Consider the following 19159-nt stretch of genomic DNA (forward strand, 5'->3'; position numbering starts at 1 on the left):
CATCACTCCCTTTGTAGAGATGGCTCAGCAACCTGCGAGATGGCACACATGCAGTAGCATCCGCGGCTCCTGTGCTAGAAATACCCACCCCAGGTTCGGCTCGGACAGGAAAGGCTGAAGGTGTGCCATGACTTCTTGGAGACCAGGAGAGCACTTCTCCAGCAGAGGGACAAAAAGTGACCTGGCCATGCCCACCCATGTCTTACTGGGAAGCCCAAGTAGGTCCCATCTACAAGCCCACTGATCCACTGACACAGCAGTCCCTGCTCAGGTCTAGCTCCCCCATTTCCCACTGGACCCCATCGTCATGTGCTGTGTTATTACCTGTCTGGCTTGTAAACCCTGTGAGGGGCAGGGCCTTGTCTTGTCTGGGGGACCCTCAGTGCCTGGCACATGGGACAGGCTTTATGTGATTTGTCTTAAATTTGTTTTTAGAAGACTGACTCCTAGCTTGCGGCCTCAGGACGCCACCGGCTGCGTGGTGCAGGCAGGAGTCCCACTGTTCCTTTACTGCGGTTGCTAAGCAGGCTCAGGAGACTCTGGGGGCAGATGTGTCTTCGCCGAAGCCTCCCGCTCCTTGCTCTTGCTCGGGGCAGCCATCGCACTGCCTTTTATGGAAGGTGATTTCTGACCTGAGAAGGGAGGGCCAATGACTCAGCTGGCTTCTAGATGGGTCCCCAGCCTGAGGCCTCTCTTTCCCCCACCCCGTTCCCCCACCTCAGCCATGAGTCATCTGTGAATCATCTACCTGCCCTCCCCTAGAAGTTCCAGGGGGTTCTCTCCAAGGGGTCCCCTCCGGTGAAGCTCTAGGTTGTGCTGCCAGCTGTGCCCACGAAAGCTGCAGGGACTGATGCTTCCCCAGAGCTAGTGGGGGTCAGAATTCCATCACCAGCAGCGACTGAGACTCGGACCGGACCTTGTTGCCCCTGGAGTCTGCTTGCAAACATGGAAGCACCAGGGCTTCTCTGGAGACACACACACACACACACACACACACACACACGTGCACACAAGCACGCGCACATGACATGCACATGTGTAGTCCTACTGTATACCCCAAGGGGAAAAAGCCCTGCTCCTACAGGAGCTGGATGTTTCCAATTGGTTTTTTGGGGAGGGGGATAGGAAATCACCAAAAGTTCCCAAGAGTTTTAAAGCCTTTTATTTGTTTACACATTCTCTAAATTGCAGACAAAAAAATTTTGCTACATAGGTCATCAACACTGCTAACCAACCACAGAACAAGATACTAACCACAGCAAAGAAGGGACGGGGCCTGTGACTCAGTCTTTGTGAACGTGCAAGGGGCTGGGATGTCCAGGGGTCCCCAAGATAGACAGCTTGATGCCAACCTTATGGTGGCTCCAGGTCTTGACCTCTCCAAGGCCCTCCTCCCAGAACCAGGTCAGGACAGGAGCAAAGGCAGGAAGGGAGGGAGGGGTCCTGGTTCCTGGGGCAACCGCACCAGGCAGCCTTCCTGAAGAGCCAAAATCAGGATGTGGGCTCTTTCCAACCTGGAGATCTTCCTGGAAACTTTCACAGTACACCAGCTCTCTGGGAAGTCACAGAACCTGCATGTCCCCTTCGGACAGTGGGAGAGGTGGCACTGCCTCCCCTCCAATACTGAAACACGAGAGATCTTAATACATCCCTTGAGAGGGCAGAAACAGCACAGCACTCTTCACTTCGGGTGCCACAAAAGAGGGGGGACTTGACACACGGGAGAAAGAGAGCACCCCAGGAGAGAGGAGCAGAGGGGTGCACACACACCTACACACTGAGACTACATCACATCACACCTGAAAGAGTCAGGGGCGGGGCGAGGGGCTTCTGTTGGCTTGCCTGTTGCTGTGGTTGCTTTTCAGAGGAGCCAATGGGGAATCTCTTCTTCAGACCATTACGTACAACTTCCTAAGCCTGTAGCCCTGCTCTCCAGTCTCATGAAAGCCATGCCCTCCCCAGTTCTGGATACTGTCCAATGTCCCCGAGCAGCTCAAGGCAAAAACCCTAAGTTGTCCAGTCAGCAGGAGGTAATGCGGTGTTGGAACCCAAGGTCAAAGGGAGAGGGAGTCCAAGGGAACATAAAGGAAGACCCTTGGTAGCAGGCATTTCTACCGCCAAGGCCAGTCCTCTCAGCCATTCTTGTATGACTAGGAGTCTCAGAAAAGCTGGGGCGGGATTGGGGTGGGGTGAGAGAGTACAAGACACAAGAAAGCACTTTGGAAAGATGGCAATGAGCTATTGAAAAGGCTTCTCTCTCTCGTGCCCACACCTGGAAGAAAGTGACTCTGAGTTTCATCATGTCTACAGGTCTAGAGATATCAGTGGAGACATAGCAATAGGAGGTCACTAGAACATTTCCAGGGCTATCCTTTCCACATACAGCCCAAGCCATCTGGGGGCAGTAAATTCCTGAGGCTGCAAGGCACCCAGGGTCTATTCACCAGCAGGGAGAGCAGCAGAGACCAAGCCCTTCCCACACTTCTCCAACTCTGAGCCAACCAAAGGGCTTCCGTGCCCTTCCCAGAACCGATGCGGAGCTGGGGAGGCACCTCCTTGTAAAGGACCTCTTCATCCTTTCTACCCCAGCGCACCCAGAACTCCAGGCTTCGTATGTGGTGGCAGCCATCACCAAAGCCACCAGAACCAGCCTCCTCCTGAGAAGCACAGCGGGGCATCCAGCGACTAGAAGGACAGCAATTTCTTTTGGCTTCTGGGCAGAGATGCTCCATTTCTTGGCTCTCAAAAGAGAATGTTCTCAAAACTGGGCTTTAAAATTGCCCTCAGCCTAAACACATGGTGGGTGGACCTACCTGCACCAGTCCATGTGTCACATGCACAGGCCAGTCTCCCTTTCCAGTGTCTGCTTCCTAATTGGTCTAGTGGATCAGCGTCGGGCTGGGAGGAGGTCTGAGCTGACCGTTCTCAGCCTGACAGTCTACATAAGTGGAGGTGGGAGGAGAGACCGTCTCCAGGCTAAGCCCACGGGGCCAGCAGAGCTCTCCTGCTCCCGGGTCCATCCCTCATAGAGCTCAGACCAGTGGGCTCAGAGTCTGAAGCCGGCTGCCTGGGAGTGGTGCTGCCAGTCTGGCCTGGACAGGATCCAAGTCAAATGACCCTCCCCCCCCCCCCCCACCCACCGCCTTTGCCCTGCCACCAGCACAAGAGACAGGGTGAATCAGGGTCATTCAAAGGAGGCTTGGTTCAAAAGAACTGAAGGCTTTCATATGGGCAGTGGGTCAAAGCCTAGAATGCACTGCAGGTTCTCAAGCACTTTAAAACCAGCCTGGCAGCCCAGCATCATGAAAGCCTTATGTCCCTGAGTCTCTCACAGACATAACCAAAATTCTGCCTCCTTGGAACCAGGTGCTGTCCAGGGACCCCAAGGAGCCTTCCCACCCCACTCCCCCAGCCCCCAGCAGACAAACCAAGGGATGCTTCAGGCCAGCTCCACACTAACACCCAACCAGGGCAGATGCGTGCCTTCCCCGGAGCCCAGGCATCCAGCTTGAAGGCGAGCTCAGTGTGAGTGCTTCAGGGAATAGTGAGGAGCTGAAATCTGGCTGTCACATGTGCAGAGAAAAGGGGAGATTGAGCAAATGGTTTATTCCTGATGCTATAGATTCAGACAACAGTGGGTCTACTGAAGCATGAAGTCAGGATCCGATGAGCACCTGGCCAAAGGTGGGCACAGGAGCTTTGCTAGAAATGCTTCCAACGTTGGGCCCCTCCCCATGCCCACCTCCTGCTGCCATGCCTGAATCATGCAGGAGGCCGAGACAGGCTGGTGGGGGTCTCCGGGGGACTTCACCCAGTCTGAGCATGAGGCCCTCATCCCACCATTCCCCTCTGCTCTTTCTAGTGGGGACGGGACAAGACCGTGAAAGGAGTCACTTTCCAGCTCTCATCAGGCCCTGCCAATTACACCTCCCCACTCACCACCCCAGGAGCCCACTCCAGCATTTGGAGAGCATGACCTCTGTTGCCTCTGGCCATTTGGCCCACTCCAACCCTTCATCATTGCTGAGGTTCATGGTAAAGATGGTCACCTTCCAAGGGCAGCCAGTGCTTGGGCAGATGGACACAAGCAACTAGGTTGAGGTCAACTGTGTTCTTCCCCTCAACCCCCAGAGAGTAAAAACAACTGGACACTTTAGCCAGCTCATCTTCAATCCATGAACATGCATGAACACAAAAAGAAGGACCTAGATCTACATACACCTCCCCTGATGATGCACTACCTGACATGTGGTCAGAATGCCATGGGAGAGTGCAATTTTGGAACCCAAAAGCAGGTTGAAGCCTGGGCCACAATGCGGTTTATTTTTCTAGCCCCTATAGGACCTAGTATGTTATCCTGCACAGAGTGGGTGTCCTGCCAAGCATTTCAGCCAGTACTGGCCTGCCCAGCAATCCCTCTTGGTGGCCAAGAAATGGGCTCATTTTCCTTCAGAGCAATAACACCCTGTGGGCAAACCTGCAGATGAGTAGTGAGCATGTAGGATGGACATCTCTCCTTTTCCCCAGCCAAAGGCACAAATGTTCCCAAAGCATCTGACCATTTACTGCCACAGCGTGACTTCTCTGCTCTCCCAAATGCCAGAGGGACCAGATGCTAGAGCTCTCTGTCTCCCCACCCCCTCTCCAGCCACCTGCTCCCACCTCCTCTGCTCTGAGCTAACCATTCTATGGTTTCATTCTCTCACTTACATGTTATCTAGCAATGATTCCTTCCTTTTTCCCTAGTACCTAATTTAGGCCTCTTCAGCTACATGTTGAAAATACACAGGGGATATATAGTTTTCTTTTCCTTTTGTACTGCTGCTTGTTCTCGTCATCACCCCACCCTTCAGCATCTTGGCAGGAGGGAAGGGGGGGCAGGTGCAGGAAAGGAGGAGGGAGGCCATGCAAGAAAAGAACCAAGGTCTTGGCAGGGAGTAAACACGAAAGGGCGAAGTCAATAAGAACTGCAATCCCAATTCCAGCCATAAAATCTGCTCATCCCTTTGACAGCAGAATTGAGACTTTTGCTTCCAAGTCCACATCCATTGCTAAACCTGTTTCCCCAAAGAAGCAGAAGTGAGGGAAGAGGGGAAGGAGTCCATGCGCCAGTGGCCCTCTGAGCCTGAGGCTCCCCATACAACTCCCAGAAGTGTGCAGGGGCTGGGACCTGGGGTGGGCCTGGCTGGATGGCAGGGAAAGATCCCCTGTGACAAGCAGGTTCTCCCTCTTATCCTGGAGCAACATAGAAGGTTCACTTTCGTTTGTTAAGTGAAGGGTGTGTGCGTGTGTGTCTCTGTTTTCATCATCAATATTGATAACATCGATAGAAATAATGGAGATGCAGAGAGGCAGGCAAACAGGATGCAGTGGGTGTGAGTATAACCTGGAGAGGGTGCAGAGGGGAAACATAGGGGCTCAGGGGCCTCCCCCAAGTCCTACGGGGACCCCCCCCCTCTTCCCACCACGGCAGCATGTATGCTCCAGACTCGGTTGGGGCCGTCCTGAATGGCCACTTTGCTCGCTGCCTGGGCTAGAGGTCATCATTAGTATTTATATCTCTGTCGATGAGGGTTCTGGCTGCCTGCCAGTCCTGGTTCCTGCCTTCCTCTGGCCTGGCCTGGGAAATGTCACCATCAGCACAAACGCTTCCTTCTCTTGGTGGGGCCAAAGAGGGGAGAAACCCTGGAGTGACCCTCTTTCAAGGCACTGAAGCAAAGAAAGGAAGGCAGTTGGGAACAAAGGGCCTGACCAAGGAGCATTCCTGTACCCTCTGCCCCCTGTTATCCACGAACCCGCCGCCGCCCACCCCACAGCCGCATAGGATCCTAGGGAGTTACCTCCGGTCTCAGCCATCTGTGGGGACACGGCCAAGCCTCACTCAGAGCCCAGAGACAGCCTTCCCTGGGAATCCACCAACTTCCAGACCTTTCCTCTCACACAGGGAGCCCCCCATTCATTCTAGGAAACCAACTGGAGGAGGACAGGGCCAGGGCCAGACCCCCTCCTTCCCCATCACCGTTTCCTGGAGGTGCTTCCTTTGGGCCTCTCTTCCCGGCAGCCTGTGCAGAAAGTATGGAGAGGGGGCCACGCAGCCAGGCCTTCCTAGGAGCAGCTGCTGAGAGGCTAGAAGGAAGCCCCCAGTCTGTCCGTCTGGGGGCTCTGTTCATCCTCCCACATCCAAGGCACCCTAGCAGTTGGCAGCACTCTGCTTCCCCACCCCACATCCTCTAGGTATTTAGCTCCAGGACTTCAAAGTGCAAATCAGGTTTCTGGGCCCTCCTCAAGTGCCCTCCTCTCTCTTCTCTTCATTTGGCTTCGCCTGACATGAAGGACCTTTGACCCTCCCCATCTCCTTCCTCTGGGCCCCTATTCCTCCCTCCTCCTGCACAAAAACGAACCCACTACAGGTGATATCAATGCACAGTTCTGAAAAGGAGTCAGCTGTGGCATGTTGGGCGTCTGGCCCAGGCATGGCTCTGGCCCAGGGAGCCAGCCCTTCCCTGCAGGGGTGGGGTGGGGGTGACACAGGCACGTCCTGAGGAGGGGCCTGCACTGGGGAGGGGTGTCAGGGAGTGAGAGAGGAAGGGACGCTGTTGTCCCTGCACATGTAGCAGGCTGAGAACCAGCCCAGGGACAGGGAAGGTGGTCCTTGGGGCTCCCAGCAGGGGGGTGCAGGGGGTCTCCCCCACGCACCACAGACTCAAAGAGGAAACCAGGGCTCCTCTGAGTCTAAAGCCTGAAGTTGCCAGTAATCTCTCTTCAAGAGCACAGGTCTGTCTCCTAAACTTGCCCCAATAGGAAAGGTAATAATAATCATCTCATTTTTCGTCCTTAAAATATCTGAACTTTTAAAGGGGAGGGCCGGGAGGAATCGTGCTGTGTTCAAAGCACAAAGCCTAAAATGCAGCACGAGTGTAAGTCTCCGGGGTATCATGAAACCATCACTGTGAAATCCAAACCCTCCCCCAACCTTAAAACCTGTTATCTTCGCCAGCTCTGGAGGAATCTGGCCTCCTTCCCACCCACCCACGGCTCACTACCCTAGTTCCAGCCTCGCCTCTGAGCGGGCTGGGGAAGCAGCCGCTCCTTGCAGCCTGCATGGCCTTCCCACCTGGCCCTGGGGACCCCCGGCTCCTGCTCTAGGTGCTTTGAGTCATGGGGGGGGCGGGGTAGGAAATCTGAATGTCAATCTCCTAGAGGAGGCCTTGTCTGGATATCCTCACAATGTCACCTGCACTGGATTTGCTGCAGGCCTCAAAAGCGGGGTTTCAAACACAGAGGGTTTCAGCTTCCGGCCTGGATCCTGCAGCCTCATCTCCTCTCTGGGCAGGTGGAGCCACAATTTTGGGGTGAAGCAGAGTAAAGGCACTCTGGCTGTTCTAGGGACTCGAGCTGGCAGGCAAGGGCATCATTATCTCCACCGGGTGGCCTCTGGACCCAGTGACGAGAGATACCACAGTGTGGGGGCCTCCATCACGCCAGGCCCCATGCCAGGCCCTTCAGCAGCACTAGCGCTAATCCCGGCAACAATCTGCTGGACGGGCCGTATCTCTCTACCTCACAGATGTGGAAAATGAGCCTCAGACGGATGAAGTCACTTGCCCAAGGTCAACCAGCCAGAAAGTAGTAGAGCTGGGGTCTACATCCAAGTTTCTAAGTGCCTGTTACACTGAACTGAATTATAGCCCTCTCCAGGAGGTGGCTCCCCATTCTAGGTCACGATGATCTTGTAGAAGGGAGTATCCCAAGAATCTTCTTTCTGAAATCCCCAACCCCAGAGTAAATCCCTCACCTCCCACCAACAGGAGACCCATGCACAGGTCCTTGTCACAGCTTTGACCTATTGGCTCTGCCCACAGGCAGCTTAGCCCCTAAAACGTAAACCCATTTTGGTCAAAAGGGAGATTCTGAGAAGGCATCTAACCTTGGCTAATTCACACAAGAAGGGGGTATAGAAATCATTTGGGATCCCTTGGAAGGCCCTGCTTTCCAGTGGTTATTTATATAACATTATGCTTTCTTCAGTCTCCCAATGTCACCGTGGAATGGGCAGGGCAAGTATTATCTCTGTTTCATAGGTGGGCAGACTGAGGTTCAAGCCCTGATCATCCACGTGCACCCCATGATTCTGGTTCATTCTCTGGGGTTCAGGAAAAGACCAATTGGAAGTTTACCGTCCCTTTCCTTGTTTCAGTACAAAAAGTGATAAATGGGACTCTGGAGGTTTTGTCTGCTTGCAGTACCCCAAAAGTGCCATTTCACAAGCTGGCTTTGCTATCCCCACTTTCCAGATGGGGAAACTGAGACCTCCAAAAAGGGAAGAAGTTGGACCCATCCTATAGGGAATGCAACTGGGAAGGAGACTCTGGACCCTCTTTACGTCCATTCCAGAGCCCGGAGCACCCCACCCCATCCCCACTGCTGGGTTACAACAACCTCCCTCGAAAGGCCCAATCCCTCTTCACAGCTTCTGTGGCAGCAGGTGCGATGGAGGTAGAACAGGGCCACCCCAACATCTGCACTGAGATGGGGAAAGAATTTGCACACACTCCAAAGAGGACTTGTCGAGTAGCAGGACCACAGCTAGGGGTTTCAGACTTGCTTTGTAAACTTTGAAGCCATTGTGGCATTTGGGAACATTTTGCTAACTTTTTTTCTAAAATTAAGTCAAAGTGATCTTCAAAACCAATAATCAGCCTTTGAGAACACCCCACTTGGGGTTTTTGGGAGGACAGCCAGGCAGAGCAGTTGGGAGACAAAATCTGCTCCTCTGATGTGACACCTCTGGGTAAACAGGGGACAAGATGGTGCGGCAGCTTCCCGAGCCCTCCCGGACCTCCGGAATCCCAAACAGGTTTCCCGACCAGGAGGCGGAAGGAAGTATCTGGTGAGGAAGATGAAAATCCCATCTGGACGGGGACCTTTAAACAAGATCGTTAGGGAGGCGTGTAGCTCCCTCGGAGGCCACAGGCCCCCACAGGAGATGGTCCCGTCTCTTGCCACAGGTCACCCTGCAAGGGACTGGGGGGTCCAGCGTGGCTCGGTCCACTGGCCAAGAGCAATTAGCCCAGGAGGGAGGCTCCTGCCAAGCGGTGGAGCTGACGCGACAGGCGGGCAGAAGTGGCCCAACCAGCCCGAGCCTCCAGGGGCTTCTTCGGGAGCTGGAGGAGTAAAAATAACCTCGGCCTTTGTTGGAAGCGGCCGGGCCACGGGGACGGAGCTGATTTCAGGGAAGCCGAGCATGCGCCAGGTCCCGCTGCCGAGACCTGCCCTTTGGGCAAATGATTTTTCCAGAAATGTGTCAGTTATTGTGTGCTGCTGCCATTGCCACTGCCACCGAGATTCAAAGACAGCCCGGGCTGCTCCCGCCCTCGGGGCTGCCTTCCAACACAGACTTCTCGGAAGCTCAGCCTCCCACCTCTTTCTTCTCAAAACATCTTTGGAAAACAAGACTCTGGCACATAATTGGGGAGTTTGGGGGGGGGGGGCGAGAGCAGCCCTCAAGCTGAGGATTCTGTACCGTTGCCACCGTGATCATAAATCACCCCATCACCCCGGTTATTTGTTTAGGTGACAATCCTCTCTTCCCCGTCCTAAAATCTCCAGAGTCCGGCGTCAGTAGACAGTGGCAAACACACACCATGTAGAAGGAGGAAATTACTTGGGAAAAGGAATTTGTGGTGCCAAAACAATACTGAAGGGCTTTGCGGAGCTGCAGTCCTTTGTGCCGACATTCAGATTCTGGACTGCGCAGCCTTCACCCGCCTTCCCGGCTCTTGAGTCCCACCAGGGAAAGCTCCAGACCCGGGCTGGTTGGGAGGCAGAGCCTCAGCATCCTCCCCCACCATAGGCTGTGGCTTGTCTCACCTCAAGGATGTCCCAGCTCCGAAGGTCAAGGAACCCCAAAAGCCTGACCCCTTGCAAAGCCACTCCCGATGGATAACAACTACCGATCGGCTGTGGCAGGGCCTCTGAATTTTCTTCCCAATGTCTCTGCCCACCCCTCAGCACTTCTACTTCCCTCACCAGCCCCGTCAGGAGACCCCCCTGGCTGCAGACACCACTAGGTGTATCTGCAAGGGGTCCAGAAAACCGCTTTTCTTCTTCACAGAGACCAAGGAACAAAGAGGGATTTTCATCGTCAAGATGGCCTCCCGACTCCGAGTCTAGAAGTTTCCAGGGAGGCTGGTAATAAATAACAACTTCTCCACAGCCTTTTGTCCCTCTGCTGAGTTCAGGATAAAGAGCTGAAGCAGGAGGCGGGAGGCTGCGTGAAGATTTCTTGGAACACAATAGATAGAAAACACCAAACTACACATAAGTGACTGATCGGTGGTCACAAAACAGCTTCCCTTAAAATGGGAACCAGGGCCGGGGTAAATGTGAGGGGGTTCCACAGGGCCGGGGCCAGGGGTGTTCTTCAAACGTGAAAGATCCTTCTGGTGGAAGCAAAGAGGGGCTGACAGTACTGGAACCTGCGTGTAGGGGGTAAGCAGACACCTCACCCTCTCGGTTCCACATGTCCTTGCCCTCCATGACCACGGGTGTTCCTTACAGTCGGTCTGTCTGGATAGATGGGAGTGGGGACTTGATCCGGTGTGAAGTGGGCTCTGCCTCAGCCTCTCCAGCAGCAGGTCACAGTCTGTGACCCGGGGCCCTAGGCTTGGCAGCCAAAGGCTGAGGCTTTTTCTTTGAGCAGTTCCCAGCACAGGTGGCAGCTCCAGCTTCCTACAAGAAACAAGATGCCCTAGTTACCAGCTGCCCTTCGCCCCACCCCTTGGCCCTCACTCCTGCAAGTGCTGTTTCTCCTTTGACTTTCACAGTTCAGAGACCGAGGCCCACGCCTGAAAGTGGGCCAGAGTCTGTAACTCGTGGCAGAGGGTGAGCGCTCCTCAGAAAATAGTTAAGTGTTCAGAGGCGATCCGCTGAACTGTTGTAAAGACCCCCACTGTCCTTGACAGCGATATAACTGGCAGCACTAGGCCTGGGCTGGTCCCCTGGAAGCTGACACCTCCCCACCACTTTGTCTGCATGTCCAAGAAACATCTCCTTGGTCCTCAAGCTGAAATTTCAGAGGGTTGAACTGTGCCTCCATTTCCTCATCTGTAAAATGGTAGCATAGGGTTGTGATGATTGAATGAGACAAGACATGGAAAGGCCTTAGCACGAGACCTGAACGAGAGCGAGGGCTCCCTAAGTGATAGGGGTAGCTGTTGTTTCTACAGTCGACATCATCATCATTACCTTCTGGGGGCTCAGCCACTGGAGGATTTAAACAGTACATGTGATAGCCACGGTCACAGTCATCACAGAAGAGTAGCTGGTCCTGGTGGAATACAGAGTAGGTGGAGAGGAGGAGAGAGAGAATGAATTATTTAGGGCCAGTGTCTGGCCACCCCCTACTCCTCCAGCCTCTCCCATGCAGACCCACCTCCTTGAATGCTCCTTTCTAGGCCCCATTTGCAGTCTTCCCTGTCCCCTGAGTATGCTTTGTGCTTTGCCCACACCTGCAAATTCCTGCTCTGTCTCCCCAACTATGCCAACCCTATCCCCACGTTAGGGTTCTGCTCAAATCATACCTTCTCCAAGAGGCCTTCCTTTACTATCTCACATTCATGTTTAAAGAGATTCCTTACACTTCTGAACTCCCCTAACCTATAACTCTGTTTCTATAAAGGAGTAAAACCACTTTTATGCACTTCTGTGTTCCCCATAATGATTGCCTAGTGCATAGAAAGTACTTTAAATGTTTGCAAATTTTAACTGAATTCCTCTTAACCTCACCCTTTCCACCTGTGAAAAGGGCAATGGCTATACTTGACCGTAACATCTATGACACCTCAGAACCTCTTCAGGGTTTCATTATGCAAGTACAGAGAAATGGATGGGATGTGATGCCACCTTTCAGATCCCCAAAGCGTCCTCGGGGGCTGGAGGCTGAAGCCCAGGGGAGAATAGGATCCTCTAGCTCTGTGTTGAATGTTGCTCCTGCAGTTTGCACCTTCACTCCTGCAGTTCCCTCTGCCTGGATGCTCTCCCAGCCCCTGACCCCTACTCTTCTAAACCATTCCCTACCCACCCTTCAAGTCTTCCAGCTCTTCTGTCCTACAGAAATGTCACTAATCTAGCTCAAATGGAAGTTCTCTCTTCCCCTTGCATCCCCATAGTCCTCTTTCTTTCTTATGACATTTAATTGCATTTTCCTTTATGCCTCAAAGCCTGGCATGTGGTAGATATCTACACACAATTGTTTTCTTGAATAGCTCCTTTGGAATATACCTTGTCTACTCCTTTACAGATTGTAAGGCTCTTGGGGCAGAACCTTGTCTTAACTCATCTCCACATCTCCTTCAGAACTTGCACACAGTAGCTACACGTTTGTGATCTGTTCCTCATTATCCAGGTTCAGCTCTCCTCTATTCTTTGGACCTACCTAGATGGCTTGTAAGACTTTGCAAAACTAAGTTTTGCATCAAATCTCACCTTGGCTCCCCTCAGCACAGAAATCCTGGGAAAGGGAGATATTGAAGTTGGAAACACCAACAAGCAAGCAATAAGGCAGGAGATATCATGAAAGACTTTTTTTTTAAATCACACTAACACCTTTCAACAGGGCAATGGAAAGTTTTTGAAGAGTTAACAACAGAGGAGTGACTGGTCACACATGGAATTTAGAAAGATCTCCCTAGCTGCTGTGTAAGAAGGAGCAGGTTGGGAGGAGGCAGATTGGTCCTAGAGGCTGGAAGACCACTTAGGATGCTACTACCACCATCCAGGTGAGCAGTGATAGTGTCCTAAACTAGGGCTGTGGCATGGGGAAAAGAGAAGGGTCTTGTTCCCATTTGAAAGTCACTAATTAGATGTAGAAAATGATAGCAAAGAAATCAAGAATGTCCCCTAAGTTGTGGCTTGGTCAGCAAGCCAGATGATACAGCTACCCATTGAGATATGGGCAAAAGAGTAGATCCACAGGAGCCAGAAGGCAGCCTCAGCTAGAGACATGTTCTACACATCTACAGGTCATGCAATGGAGATGCCCTGGAGTCAGCTGGGCATCGGTAGAGATCCCTGATCATGAGATATGGGTTTGGGAGTCATTGGTGATTAGATGATAATAGAGGTCCTAAGAGAAGAAGCCCAGAGTATGTTACAGATGTCCTTGAATTTGAGCTCATGGAGGGACGTCCATGAACTTTTTGAAATTATATGCACAACTTTGTGCATAGGTACAAATGTACGTATTTCTGAGAAAAGAGTAAGTACATAGCTTTCATTGAATTTTCTGAAAAATTAAGGACTCAAAAAACATTACTGAGATAAAGGCCAAAAACAGACCCTTGAGAACACCAACTCTAAGGGACAGGCAGAGAAAAAAGAAACTGAGACACACAGTCAGAGAGGTAGGATGAAAACCAGGACAGTGGTTTACTCAAAAAAAAAAAAAAAAAGTTACACCATTGTCTTGGAGCTAAGTAAGCTATTTTACAATATGATTTAGGAATAATACAAGGACGAACAAGTTAGGATGGGAACAGAAAATAGGGAGAGGCTTGTCAGGAAGAGTATTACTAAAGTCTAAAAGATACATAACTCCTGCTATAGTGCTGATGCAAGAAATACAAGAAGGTAGGATACCCTGGGTTAGACTTCCCCAAAGAAAAATCAAGTATTGTGGATTTAAATACATTTATCATGGGCTGATGGTTATCTAGCACCACATTCTCTTCTTTTTCATGTGCTTTTCAGGATAAGTGCCTGTCAAAACCACCCAGATCAGTCAGCTCATGTTAACCCCCATGAAAAACATAACTTAAGTACCCTTACTCCCAAGTACCCAAGAACCGGTTCCAGTAGAATGGGAACCCCATTCTGGGATGTGCAGGGTAAATCTCTGAATATGTGAGAGGAACCCTACTGCCGAGTAGCCTCACTGCTGGAACTCCTCCCCTACTCCTCTGCCAAGTCAATGAAAAGCCTCTGTATTAACACTATTTGTAAAGCCAAAGACCAGAATCAACCCAATGTCTATCAATAAGAGACTAGTTGAATAAACTAGTGAAGAACTATGCAGCTGTAGGAAGAAATTAAGATTATGTCTATATATTGTGGTAGAGTGAGTAATCTCAAGGGCATCCAGTGAAAAAGCAAGGTGAGGAAAACAGGTGTGTCTGTTACGATTGTATAAGACAATGCATTCTTTTTTATGGATTCATACACATGAATTCTTACGTATTCACACACACACAAACAGGTAATATGTTATATTTAAATAGGATGAAAAGACAAGCCATAATTTTTTTATATGGTCACCTATGAGTGGAGTGAGGGAATAGAGTGAAAGAGTAGGGATAGAAGCTAGATTTCTTTGAATACCCTGTTTATTTTAATAGATTTGATTCTGGAACCAGTAAATACTTTGCATAGTCATAAAACAAAATTCACACTGTTATTGTTCCTAAAAACAAAAAAATGAAACAAGTGAATCTAATTATGTATTAGTTGATGGCATAACCACACAGAAAGTAACTATGGAAATAGTTGACCAAGTGACTTTATTTTTTTTTAAGATCTTATTTATTTATTCATGAGAGACACTGATAGAGGCAGAGACATAGGCAGAAGGAGAATCAGGCTCCATGCAGGGATCCCAATGATCCCAGGACTCTGGGATCACACCCTGAGCCAAAGAGCTGCTCAACCACTGAGCCACCCAGGCATCCCCTCAAGTGACTTTATTTTTTTTTCCCTCAAGTGACTTTAAAACAAGTAGTTTGACTATAAATCCTAGTCAAATATACTTTAAGGACAAAAATGTGTGTGTGTGTGTGTGTGTGTGTGTGTGTGTGTGTGTGTGTGTCTTTCCAGCGATCGTATTGTTGGTGGTAATAGTGGAATTAATATTTGAGACCTGTGTGTATCAAATGAGTGATTATGTTGTCACTAAGAAGCAAGAATTTTTACATACTTGAAAGAAAATACAGATGTAATATCAATGAAGTTAAGTAAAAACCCTACAATTAGTCCTGGGTATGAATTAGAAGTATCAGTATAAATTCGAGCATCCATAGAAATTCAGCATTCTATCTTTAAAACAAACTAAACATATTTTCTAGTTCTTTCCATTTAAAATGCCCCAAAACAATGACTACTGCCGTAAAAATTAGCACCCCTAGCACTCCTATTATGTTCTCTAAAGATCATTGGCCACTAAAAGGAACCAGAAATCCTTGAAGAAATGGCTGGTTCCAGCTCCCGGGCATGAAATGTATAAATATTCTCACATATTGGAAAGCAAGGAAACCACCAAATACTATTGGGATCATGTCAAAAGGACTCAAGATCCAACCTGATTATATTCTCACTGGCCAAATATGGGGCAAATTAAGCTGTAGTGGATTAAAACAAATCAAATATGTTTAAATCCCTGAGTTCATACAGATACTACTTAGAAACAAAAACTTTGTCACCTTTGGAAGATGCTAGGGAAACATCCCATTATTTTTTGTTATCTTGACATAATTTTAGTCTCAGGGAAAGTCACAAAATGGTACAGAGAGTTTCTGTACACATTTTACTCAGCTTCCCTTAATGTCATCATCTTACATTACAATAGTACAATCACGAAAAGCAGGATATTACAGTAACATTATACTATTAACTACTCTGCAGACCTCATTTGAAATTCACCAGTTTTTCCACTTATGTCTCTTTTCCCAGCTTCCACTCCAGGATCTCACATTGTATTTAGTTGTCATGTTTTCTTAGTGTCCTTGAATCTATGAGTTTCTTTATCTTTCACAACCTTGATGCTTTTGAAGAATCTAGGCCAGTGATTTTGTAGAATGTCACTCAATTTGAGTTTTTCTGATCTTTTTTCATACCCTCAGTATGCACTTTTGGCAAGAATACTACAAAAGAGATATGCCCTTCTCGGTGCATCATATCGGGGCATTGATACCAATATGTCTTGTTACTAGTAATGGTACTCTGATCATATAGTTAAGGTAGTGGCTGTCAGTTTTTCCACTATAATGTCATAATTTTTCCCTTTGTAATGTATTAATAAGTAATCTGGTGAGGGAAATACTTTGAGATTATGCAAATATTCTGTTGCTAACCATACTTTTGCCCACTAATTTTGGCATCAATTGATTGTTCTTTCTTACAACAACCAGAAGAGTGATGTTTGCCTATTGGTGATTTCCTTTTCTCCTCTACATTTATTCATTGTAATTCTACTCTGAGGAACAGTTTAACTCTTCCTTATTTTTTTATTCAAATTTTTAAAATATCATTATGGATTTTGTTCTCTGTGTTATAATTCAATACCATTGTTATTTATTTTGTTGTTCAAATTGTCCCAGATTTGTCATTAGGAGTTCCTTCAAGTTAGTTCCTATATCCTTTAGATATGACTTATCAATTTTTATGCATTTCCCTACTTTCTAGTACCAGAGGATGCTCTGGGCTCCTCTTGTATTTTCTAGCCCTAGCATCAGCTATTTATCCAAAGGTCCCTTTGGATAATCCAAAGGTTTTATTGGAGAATGGTATGTAGAAACCAATATCTGGGGACCATGGATCCCATTGCTTCTGGGTTATCATTGCTTCTAGGCCCAGAATTAGGCAGTAAATGTATGTGTAGTACACACACCTATATTTATTTCTGTGTCTATCCATATGTATGGATACATGTATATAGCTACAGATATATATAAGCATATAGATACACAATGTGTTATATAAAAAATCATCAATTTATACTGATACCCCCTACTCCACCCCAACATCATAGGATTCAGTCTCTCCTTCCCCCTTTATTTGATTATTCTTTCTCTGACATTGAGAAAACTGGCTCTCATTACCACAATGTATAATTATTAGTTCAGACCTGCACACACATCAAGCAGTTTCAGAATGACTAACTTACATGCCTGTAAGAAACACATTTACTAAATAAAGTATAACATTTATGCACTCATTTCTGCCTTTAGCCTTAAAATACACAGTCATGTACTGCTTTCTAAAGTTACCAAAGTTAGTTCTTTCCTTCTCCACCCTTCAGTATGGTTATGCTATCTAGGTTATGCTATCTGCTTCAGTAGGTTATGCTATAGTTAGGTTCATTTGCTACTGTTCATGTTCCAGTTTCAGTCCCTGCCCCCCACATCCTGGTTGATTTTGGCAGTTACCTGTAATAGGGTATGTGTGATAATACCTTGGTCATATGTGTCAGAGCTCTACAAAAAGGCATTCTCAGAGAAGTGCCATCTCTCCCTTATCCCTACTATCCCACACCTGTTTTCCCATTCCTTCTACCCCATTTCTACCCACTGCTGTAGGTAACCAGTCTCTTTAGTTTCTCATTTATCCTTCCTGTATTTCTTTGACACAAGTAAACAGATATATGTATATTTTCTTACACTTTTCTAACAAGGATGGCAGCATATTATAGATACAGGTATTGTCTTTGCTTTTTACATTTAACAATATTAAATTTGGAAATACACTGGAAATTATTCTATATCAATTTATAAAATCTGCCTCGTTTTTTTTATAGCTGCAAGTATTCCATTGTGTAGCCATGCCATCATTTATTCAACCATTTTTCTGCATAACATTTAGGTCCCCTCCAAAACTTTATAATTATAAACAGTGACACCCAGGAATAACTTTATGCACATGTATTTTCATAGCACTATATCTTTATGATAGATTCCTATAGATGGCATTGCTAAGTCAAAAAGTAAGTGCATAGTAGTGTTAGGTATTGCTAAATGTCCCTACAGAAAAGTGGTACCACTTTGTATTCTCACTGACAATGTATGAGGGTAATAATTTTCCCACAACTTTATCAAGAGAATATATTCTCATACCTTTTTTTTTTTTCAGTTTTACAGGTAAGAAGTAGTATCCCAGTTTTGTTTTACTTTGCGATCTTTAATTGAGTGCGTTCAAACTTTTTTAAAGATTTTATTTATTTATTCATGAGAGACACAGAGAGAGAGAAAGGCAGAGACACAGGCAGAGGGAGAAGCAGGCTCCATGCAGGGAGCCTGACGTGGGACTCAATCCCGAGTCTCCAGGATCACACCCTGGGCTGAAAGCGGCGCTAAACCACTGAGCCACCCGGGCTGCCCTCAAACTTTTTTTTAATTTAAATTCAATTAGCCAACATAAAGTACATCCTCAGTTTCAGATGTAGTGTGCGATGATTTATCAGTTATATACAACACCCAGGGCCAGTCACATCATGTGCCCTCCTTAATGCCCATCACCAAATTACCTCCATCCCCCCAAGCCAACTCCCCTACATCAACCATTTCTTTTCAAATGTTTAAGGGCTATTTTTATATCTTTTGTGAATTGTCTTTCATGTTTTTTTCCCATTTTCTATCAAGTTTCTGGTCCCTTATCCCTCAAATTTTCAGAGTTCTGTGTATATTAGGGATATTAGCTCTTTATCTGTAATATATGCTGTAAATATTTTCTCCCAGTTTGTCAGTTGTCTTTTTACTTTATCATGTTTTTTTACTATGCAAATTTTTATGTGGCCAAATTTGTCAATATTTTCTTTTATTGCTTCTGAATTTTAAGTCACAGAAAATCTTTCCTTAAATTTAAAGAGGAATTTATCCATGTTTTCTTCTAACATTAATATGGTTTTATTTTTTATATTTAGATTCCCCAATCCATTTGGAGACTTCTTATGTATTACATGAGATATGGACCTAGTTTTATCTTTTCCCAAATGGTTACCCTATTATCTTAGCACCATTCATGAAAATATAATTTTAGAGGCAACCTTTATCCTAATACTAAAGGTCTATATGTAGCTGGGTCAATTTATGGGTTCCTTTTCTATTCCATTCGCCTATTTGTCTATTCTGTTTTAATTAGAGGCTTTATAATATGTTTTAATATCTGGTAGTCTCCCCCCATAATTTGTTGTTTTTAGTGTTTTCTTGACTATTCCTGCATGTTTATTTTTCCATATGAATTTTAGTATCAGTTTGTCTGATTGTTTGGTGTTTTTATTAGGTTTGAATTAAATTTCTAAATTAACTCAAGAAGAACTGACATCTGTATAACATTGAGTCATTCTATCCAAGATCACACAATGTCTTTCTATTTGTTCAAGTCTACTTCTGTGTTT

The 19159-nt window shown here is 47.5% G+C and overlaps 1 protein-coding gene across 2 annotated transcripts in view; it reads right to left on the bottom strand.

Annotated features, from left to right (window-relative positions):
- Nucleotides 1–1146: 1146 nt before the first annotated feature.
- DPF3 (double PHD fingers 3) overlaps nt 1147–19159 on the bottom strand; it is a 258874-nt gene continuing 240861 nt past the window's right edge. For both annotated transcript variants that reach the window (XM_026008532.2, XM_072761933.1), the window contains exons 10-11: nt 11248–11329; nt 1147–10731 (exon numbers count right to left, since the gene is read on the bottom strand). In XM_026008532.2, the coding sequence (XP_025864317.1) occupies nt 10661–10731; nt 11248–11329 (153 nt within the window). In that variant the 3' untranslated portion in view covers nt 1147–10660. The remainder of the gene's footprint in view (nt 10732–11247; nt 11330–19159) is intronic.

Source organism: Vulpes vulpes, chromosome 6, assembly GCF_048418805.1.
Source record: "Vulpes vulpes isolate BD-2025 chromosome 6, VulVul3, whole genome shotgun sequence".
Classification (NCBI taxonomy): Eukaryota; Metazoa; Chordata; class Mammalia; order Carnivora; family Canidae; genus Vulpes; species Vulpes vulpes.